Raw genomic sequence first — 10,040 nt, 5'->3', positions numbered from 1 at the left:
TCTCTCTCTCTCTCTCTCTCTCTCTCTCTCTCTCTCTCTCTCTCTCTCTCTCTCTCTCTCCTCGGCACCGCGCTCGACTCGGCGCGCTCTCCTCTTAGTATTGACGCTGTGTGCTATTCGTATCTTATTGACGCGACGGATGCGCTACTTGGCGGCATTTATCGATCGAATCTCGCGGACGGCTCGCTGCTCTCTCTCTCTCTCTCTCTCTCTGACTAACCGCCCGCCTCTCAGACACGACTGAGCTTTAATTGCTAATTGATTTTGTGCACACGTTCGAGAAACGTTTATGCTGCACGATATTGATGTGTCCGGGGCCACCGTCTAATTTTGCATTCGTCTGCTTCAACAAACGAAATGAATTAAGGGAATTGGTTTTCTGGGAAATACGATTTTCCAAGGAACACTGCACTGCACCCTGATAGACAAACGATTATACGCGCATCTGATATACGAGTGAATTATGCACGCGAATACGTCATATTATATAATCGGCTTATTTTGCTAATGCTTTTATTATACATACATCGAGGATCGATCGGAAAAAGACTGCTCGCGGATCATATCCTGGAATTTAAGTGACGCGACAATTTTACATTAACGTACACTGTTAAATCTATAGCGTCAAATTTGATCTTAGTTAAGTCGCCACTGCTCCTACTTAACAAATAGTTATTTTTAATTGAAACCGTGGAGCTAAATAATTTAAAACAGTTCAAATTTAATCCAAATTTAGGTTAAATTCCATTGTTTTATTTAAAAATAATCATATTGTGTTTTAGTTAAAAATAGCTATATTTATTAAGTAAGATCAGTGGCAACTTAAGTAAGGCTAAATTTAACACTACAGATTTAACAGTGTAATATGAAAATTGATAAAGCAAAATTTCTATAATTTTATAAGTCGTTAATGTTTGCGGAAAGAACAATTTTGCTGAATCCATGGATAATCCTGAAAATAATTTTTGTTAAATAATCAAAATAATTTTGTACGAAAATCAAAGTGATTGCTAGAATATCGAAACGTTTTATAGCAATACTTATCAGTTTTAACCAATTATTTTGATGATTCAACAAAAAATTATTTACAGATCTGTTTTTAGCAAAATTTTTAGACCTTTCAACAAAATCGTTCTTTCCATGAATTCTGATAGATGTTTTTTTGCAAATATTCAGCCAAACGAATATTATTATCATTCTCGGGGGGGGGGGCACGTGGATCGCGGTGAGAGATTAATAAATATCATTTGGTCTATTCTTTTTCAGAGAGCGTCTTTCTTATAAATCCTAATTCTAAGCTTCTTCGCACGATTTTCCTGCGCTATGTACACACACTGAAAAAAGTAATCTTGCAATTATAGCGAAAATTATTCAGATACGAGAAATTAGCTAAAACGGATAAGTGATTAGCAAGCACTGCGATACCACATATGTTTTGTATTTAATCAATATAGATAACAGAGACAGAAGTTATGTCTGAACTATTTGTCAAATTTAGCAAGAAAGTTCCTCTAGGACGTTTAATTACATAGTCCAGACTCCAATCCAGACTCCAATCTTATTTGGTTGTGAGACCTATATTTTCTTGTATATATTCTTAGAATATTGCTGCTACAAATTCTACATATGACAGACAATTTTTTAACAGATACAAAAAACAGCGATATAATTTAAGTGTTGTAATATTTAGAACTCTACCTGGAACAGCGAAAAATTTCACCGAGCGCACCGTCTTGTTATCAGTTATATGTTAGCCACTTAATCAGACCCACCGTCGCTTTTCGGACGGTGGAATAAATTACGTGGAGGGCCTGCGGGGTCTGATAATTCAATTGTAATTGCCTAATCCTCATAATACCTCACTTCCAGAAGACGTATCTCGACCACCGCTGTGGGGTCGGCCGCATCGAAAAATGACTCCATTAACCGCGACGACGTGGAGAATCGCGCAAAGGGGGAAGAAACTTTGCTAAACAACAGCAGGAAGTGTTAACTATGTGGCTAATAAGAGCAATCCGTATCCTCGGTTGGCGCTATTAAGCTTCGTTCACAACGTAGCGTTTCATACATCATGTTTTACTTAACAATCCGCAAAATTTCATAATCCCTTTTTGAGGATATCATACATACGTACAAAATAAGAGAACGACCGAAAGAAAAAAATTTATTTTTCTTTTCTTTTTTATGATCGCGATAATCAGAACTAATAGCACTCTCTAAATTTTCTGGAGTGATTTTTCACTTTTTTGGAGTGAATCTCACTCCAAAAGAGTGAAAATACTGCTCAAGTGGCCGAGTGGCAGTATTTTCAATCTTTTCTTCACTCCAGAAAATTTAGAGAGTATAATAATATATTTAGCTCGTTAATTAATGATTCCAAATAAAGGCAGACTCTCGACATTTGAACCAATTCCGATTAATATTTTCAGACAACGCAGTAAATGAATGAATTTTATTCGTTGTAGTACAAATTTAAAAAAAAAAACAAGAAATAATGTGTGAGAGACACTTTAGAATCTTCTTCCCGCAACTCTGGTAATTTCGACTATTGCAATTTTGTGTGTACACGTGTATGTGTGTGCACGTATGAAGATCGAGTGACCACTGTTCAAGTGCTACGTTAAAAGAGGGTCCACATCGCGCCTTGCCCCTTAGCCACGAGTCGTGATTTATTGCCCTGCTAATGCCTCGATTAAGCAGCACGTCAGCGTGAAAAACGTCGTCATTGTGATACCTACAGCTTCCTGCGGGAAGTTATCATGTCTCGCATTAACGCGCTTCCACGTAAAAGTGATTGTTTCAATCCCACTTTTACATACTCGAATGAAAATCAAATGACAAATTTTATCAAATTTATTTCGTAAACTTGGTATAATTTTTCTTCATTTTTTTTACAAGTCAAGTTCAAATTCTCGGCAACTTTCGATAAAAATTTTTCTCACAGCGTGAGGGGCATAATTTAAAAAATTAGACGGGAGAAATATTTAATAAAACAGACAAGACGCACAGACGAATTTAGATTAACATCTGCTGCCATTGAAAATTTTTCTCCTCAAACAAAATTTGGTTTTGTGTGCAAAAAATTATTAATTGGAATAATTTGTGTATTATAAGTAATCCACAAGACAAGGTGTATTATATATTTTTCATTTCGCGTTTCTCCTTTTAATTTAGCATGTTGATTGTCAACTCCGGCGGAATACGCGGCTTCGCATATTCCGTTTCGTTTCGTTAAACGGGAAATACAACAACAAACGACAAGACGGTGAGAGGGAAATTTTCGGAATTGAAAAGAGTGACGGCAGTTCAGCAACCTAGAGACAGCCGTAGGTACGCCGTACTCGACGAAGACACGAGGAGTTCATAAATAATCGAAGCGCTGGGTGGGGAAGGGGGAGAGGGGCGGAGGGGGAGGGGGGAAGAGGGGGGGGGGAACACGCCAGTGGTTTCCGCATGAAACATTGATCGGGCAATGCGGACATTACAGGTCGTAATGAAATAAGTGGGCAGTGAATCACTTTTAGCTTTATCCGCCTCGACCATGCTAACGATATTTTGATAACTCTTTCGGATTAATCTAGACAGGGGATAGGCGATTTCGCGGCTTATGGATAATAAAGAGTTGTTGAAAAGAATAATAAAACGAAATGTAAAGATATATACCGTTACTTCTCGTGTAGCATAAGATATGATATTAAATAAATAACGTATTATTTTATGCATATATATATACACGTGTATATCAAATGTTAATCGTGATATTAGATTATACATGCAAAGCTGCTTGTGTCGAACCTGATTACCATGAAATTATTTTTGTCGTGTCGCATTTTGCAGAATTAATACTGCAACATAAAGCAATTTCTGAGAAAAAAATTTTAATGTGCCATGGAAAAGACAAACTCGGATAAATTTGTCTATTCACTTTCTGTGAATATATTATATTTTAACATAAATTCTCGTACAGATTATTAGTACACGGAAAGACCGATTTTGTTGAAAGACCTAAAAAATTTTACTAAAAACAGATCTGAAAATAATTTTTTATTGAATCATTAAAATAATTTGTTGGAATGTTAAAACTGATAAGTATTGTTATAAAACGTTTTGATATTCTAGCAATCATTTTGACTTTCGCACAAAATAATTTTGACTATTGAACAAAAATTATTTTCAGATTTGGATTCAGCAAAATTGTTCTTTCCGTGTACGTATTCGCATTTTATCGCTAATCAATCGTTGTTAGATATCGTGCACGACACTGAAATTCGTTATTCTGATAGCCAGTGATTTAACCAGAATTTTAATCAGAAAATGTGGATATCGCGGATTTGTGCACAAAAATACTTTTTAACGTTCATTATATTTGTCATCATTGCGAAGAATGTTTAAAATCTTTCACCGACTTTCTGCGTATTAAGTAACAATTTTTATGTACATTTACAGTAATAAATTGTGCAGCATATTGTAGAATTTAGCAAACTCATTAAATTTGTTCATAGTTGGACAATAATTTATCCGATTAACGATTCACGCAGTAACGCATGACATAAAATAACAGCTGTTACACGAAGCACATCTTCACACAAACAGAAAATACACCAATAATTATTATTAGTTAATATACTATTTAGTTAACAGAAGAAAGAATCCACCCAACAATAAAAATAATTTCAAATGCGTTACTTATTTGTTTTACAGGTAAAATTATTGAGACGATGATGAGATGAATAATGTTTAATAATATACATATGGTATTAGTTATCTTTTAAAATGTCAATCGACATTTCATATTATAACATAATGAAAATGCAAATTCTGTTCAAACGTGGGCTTGGAAAATATCGTCATGTTGAAATGACGCTTCAAAGGCACGCTACAAGCTACATATATACGCGACTTATAACTGCGATATTCTTTGAACGTAGATCGAACCTAGTAACATGTCGCAAGTGACAGATGTAGTTGATGCGGAATGTCCCATATAATATCGATCTCGCGTCGCGGTGTACAGGCAAGTCTAAGTGATATGAGGCTATGAATGCAATGTATAGCTTTCATTAAGATATCCTCCTAAAAGAGTTACTTTTAATCAATAACGAAGGGAGTATAGGTGGAAACAAATTGACTGCACAGCCACAAAGTCGACGCGTACACAGTAATCGATATCAAGTTACATAAATTTAAATTAATTTGCGTCAATACCAATTTGCATTAGTAGTTAGTTCATCGTAATGGTCTATCCAAGTATTTGGAGTATTATTGAATAACATTATAGTAAATAAAACTTGTATGGTTTCTCTTTTTTTAAAAAAAAGGGTGGGATGAAAAAAGAAAATAGAATAACTTATGAAAAATTAAAAAGTTACAAAGCATATGACGATTAAGAAACATTAATGTGCGAGTGAATAATAAATAAAACTTGGGAAAGAACAATTTTGCTGAATTCAGATCTGAAAATAATTTTTGTTCAATAATCAAAATAATTTTATGAGAAAGTCAAAATGATTGCTAGAATATCAAAACATTTTGTAGCAATGCTTATCAGTTTTAATATTCCACCAAATTATTTTGATGATTCGACAAAAAATTATTTTCAGATCTGTATTTAGCAAAATTTTTAGACCTTTCAACAAAATCGTTCTTTCTGTGTATGATTTCCCTTTTTTTAGAAAAAAGAGGGATGAAGAAAGAAAATATAATAACTTATGAAATTAAAAAGTTACAAAGCACATGTCGATTAAGAAACATTAATTTCCGAGAAATTAATGTAAAACACGCAGCTATGCAAAATTAAAAGGTTACAAAGCATATGTCGATTAAGAAGCATTAATGTCCGAGAAATTAATATAAAACACGTGCAGTTATATGCATTCGCGAAATACTTCCTACATCGGCAGGTTGCAAAAAGGGAATTTTTTGGTTCAACCCTCCTCGCGCATAACGCGCCATGAAATGAAATCACACCCGCCCCCCTTGTTACTCTCCGTTCTGCGCTGCTCATAAATTTCGCCGTAGCGTAGTTTAAGCTATTTTCGTTACCATTAAATGTTGACTTCGCCGAGGGGGACCGGATCCTCCAAACACGCGAAAGGGAATCGGGATGATGCTCCCCTTCCCCCCTCCTCTCCCCTCCCTACGGCTCGTCCAGTTTCACCACCACTGCGCGGATACTGACGGATATATTCTGTCCACCGTCCCGAGGGGGACTCGGTCAAGTATCCATCCTTCGGATCGATTCCAGTGTAACGGATGAATTTGATTACCGAACATCATAGGGCATGTGTACACGCGCTAATACAATGACGTTACCGGGCTCGGGGGGATCGTAATCTAATGCCATTAATCCGTGCAAATATCGTCGTTTTTCCAATTACACATATCTGTCTTGTTTTGTTGCAGTAAAAAATACAATATACAAACATAATCTACATCTTTAGTGTCGAATATTTCGCGTTAATTATATAAGAATGTTTTCAGCTTCGCGAGCGTAAATTGTTTCGCACAATAAATTACTTATTATTTTTCTGTCTTTTCACATGTAGGATAATTTCGTAATAGACAGCTAAACTTTAGGAGCGTATTCTATTCATTTTAAGTCTTACAATTCGTGCAAATATCGTCGTTTTTTCCGTTACACATATCTGTCTTGTTTTGTTGCAATAAAAAATACAATATACAAACATAATCTACATCTTTAATGTCGAATATTCCACGTTAATTATATAAGAATGTTTTCAGCTTCGCGAGCGTAGATTGTTTCGCACAATAAATTACTTATTATTTTTCTGTTTTTTCACATGTAGAATAATTTCGTAATAGATAGCTAAACTTTAGGAGCGTATTTCTATTCATTTTAAGCCTTACAAGAGTTGTATAAACGTGGATTCGGAAAACGTTTCCTTACCAAGTTGGAGATCGGCTCTTTCCTTGCGGCAATATATTCGTAGTTCACGCGACGAGCAGACGTTTTGACGAAACTTGTAACCTTTTACGAGACTAGGTTCGCAAGTTGTCATAACTGCCGTTCGGATAAACTCGCCTTCGTGAAGAAGTAATTTAACGTTTCAATATAAAAAGTTTATATTTAACGCAAATATCGTATGCATCCTACATTAGCAATTTCTATAGTTTTTTATCATGTTTAACAATTTTTCAAAATTTTTAAAAATATGTATTTATGAGTTGTTATCTTGGATCAAAATTAAAAATTAATAAAATGAGTAACAAGATAATTTTAAATAATAAATATCTCTTTGCAGCACGCATTTACAATATATTACATTTTGCTTCTAATAAGTATTAATAAATGCTCATTAACAAAAGAATTTTTTACTTTCCTAGTTTGAAATGATAATTAAATCTTGATAATAGAATAGAAAATCCTGGAAAAACTTTAAAATTGATGTAATAGAAAATAGATTTTTGTCTGTGAGCCTAAAAAAAATTCGCAATGCGCGAACAAACTCGGACAACAAAACTATTTTTGGGCTATCGATCGCTGAGCCGGAGTTACCGTCCAGTATAAAAACTCATTGTTGCCCAGACAACGGATTAAATTCAATAAGAACTTATATAATAAATAATAGACCGATATAACCAATCATTATTTGCATAATCATATAATTATATAAAGTAAATCAATTTATACATTTGCAAATTACGATACTTTATCTGTTTTTCGTTGCGCGTAATTATAATTTACTGCGAAGATAACTAATGCTCAATTTGCGATAATAGACAAATATATATATATATATATATTTACACATACACATAAATTTGACGTATGAAATTAAAGAAAAAAAAGAAATTCTCACATTAGAGAAAAAGAGAAAACCTCTAATTTACCACTGAAACGCTTGTTAAATTAATAATCCCATCTGTATATACAAATCCAAAGCATTACTGATGATATCACAAAAGTTGCATTAATATTCAATAATTGAAATTGTTTGAAACTCTTTCAAAACTGATACAATATTAATTATGTTTTCAGAGAAATGTTGTTTACCAACTAAAAAAAAAAAATGGAATGTAACTGCAAACAAATAAATTGTAGAAATTAGGAAAAAAGAGAGAGAGAGAGAGAGAGAGATGTGTGTTACAATTAGATCATAATGTATGTTATACAAACGTGGCAGGTATTTGGAGTTATTTCAGCGTCAAATTAGTTACTGAATGCTTTAATCAATGATATATTATGCACTTTGTGTTTCAGGGTGATATATTCGGTGGCTTGAACAGTGGTTTGCAAGATGGCTTACTTTCGAGAGCGGAGGCTTTGGCAGCAGATTTGGGGAAGCATAACGCCGGGACGCCGATGCCGCTCAAGCACGATCCCGTATCTGTGTATCATCACGGAGCACACATGCCTACCCCCCATCCGAATAACCGGCCACATCATCAGGTACAATCACACCTCCTTGTGAGTCCGCATTTTTGATATATTTATTACATCGTACATATTTATATATATATATATATATATGCTCTACAAATACAATGACACTACTACAATACCTACTAGAAAGCGAGTTGCGCGCATTGTGCGTAATGGTATGTCAATAAACTGTCTATATGTGTAGATGTATACTTTACGAAATCGATATAGGGCTCTCATTAGAAGTAAGAAGTCTCTCTTTTATGTTTCATATGTTTTTTGCCGCGAAGAAAAAAAATATGGGAAAAAAAAACAAAAATATTAATCGTGCAAACTGAGTCGTTTTTTTCAACGTTACATAAAATATGTACGTCGCGACTATATTTAACTATATACGTATATCAAATCAAGCCCATTTTCCATTTCTATCCTTATACACTTCGCATCAGACATCGTAATTGTATTGCAAGATTTAATGATATCGTTGATAATAATTAAAAAAGAAAAAAGAATAGCATTGTTCGCGCAGGATAATTATCGTGATAAAAGCTGAAGTTGCCGTTCCGTAAACCCTCGTACACACAAACTGGGGAGGGGGGGGGTGGTGGTGAAGGGGGTGGGTGATACATCCATAAAATGCAACGAATCCAACGGTCGGTTAAAATCGTTGCCAATAATTAATTACGTGCGGCAATTAATTTTGAATTCATATTTAATCGGCAGATTGAAAAATTTAATTTACGCAGTTTATTTGTTAATATCGCGAACAATGCAGACAACGATTTTAATTTCCTGCGTTTTAATGGTTAATAAGCCGCGCACTATATTTACAACCGTCGTTCGTAATCGTGCGATATAGCGGTGCCAGTCGCGGCGTGATTACGTCGCTTAGAGGTGGTCCCTGCACGATATATATGTGATTTCGATTGCGAATTGTATTTCAATTTGTTACCCGTGTCGTGTGCCTTATGCTAATCTGAGCTATCTGATGCTGATGAGAGGAGAGCACGACGCCGCGCGCCGGGTGGCGCCCAGTAACCAATGCGCATCGATCCGGAATGATCTTCTCAAACGTAGGGGCGTGTGTTTGCCTGTATATTATCTCCGTGTCGCGACTGCTTGTAATGCCTCCTGCCTTTTCTCTCTCCCCCTTCCTAAAATAGAGAGCAATGAATTCTATAAGGGTCCGCGGGACCTGCGTCTGCGGCGAGGGTTCAATATGATGGGTTTTGTTCAACTTCTCGCGTCCCGCGGCTTTCCGCGGGATTTGCGTGCGAGATTTTATCGTCATAAATCACTCCCCCTAACTTCTCTTCGATTCCACTTATTGTCAAATAAGATAGATTATGTAAAAACTTTGTGCTTTAAATTGAACATTAATTAATTGCGCCGTTTGTGCTGTACCAATGCTACACGGAAAGAACGATTTTGTTGAAAGGTCTAAAAATTTTGCTAAAAACAGATCTGAAAATAATTTTTTGTTAAATCATCAAAATAATTTGTTGGAATGTTAAAACTGATAAGCATTGCTATAAAACGTTTTGATATTCTAGCAATCACTTTGATTTTCGCACAAAATTATTTTGATTTTTGAACAAAAATTATTTTCAGATTTGGATTCAGCAAAAAACTGAGTCGACAAGGCACACAGGGGATA

At 35.0% G+C, this 10,040-nt stretch overlaps 1 protein-coding gene across 1 annotated transcript in view; it reads left to right on the top strand.

Moving 5' to 3' along the window:
- The window catches only part of LOC105463028 (inhibitory POU protein), a 63,922-nt gene that overhangs the window by 45,909 nt on the left and 7,973 nt on the right, over nucleotides 1-10,040 (top strand). Inside the window, exon 3 of the mRNA XM_011710034.1 lies at nucleotides 8,222-8,428. Coding sequence (XP_011708336.1) covers nucleotides 8,222-8,428 — 207 coding nt within the window. The remainder of the gene's footprint in view (nucleotides 1-8,221; nucleotides 8,429-10,040) is intronic.

Source organism: Wasmannia auropunctata, unplaced genomic scaffold, assembly GCF_000956235.1.
Source record: "Wasmannia auropunctata unplaced genomic scaffold, wasmannia.A_1.0 LD336092.1, whole genome shotgun sequence".
Classification (NCBI taxonomy): domain Eukaryota; kingdom Metazoa; phylum Arthropoda; class Insecta; order Hymenoptera; family Formicidae; genus Wasmannia; species Wasmannia auropunctata.
This window is presented reverse-complemented; position numbering and strand designations above follow the sequence as displayed.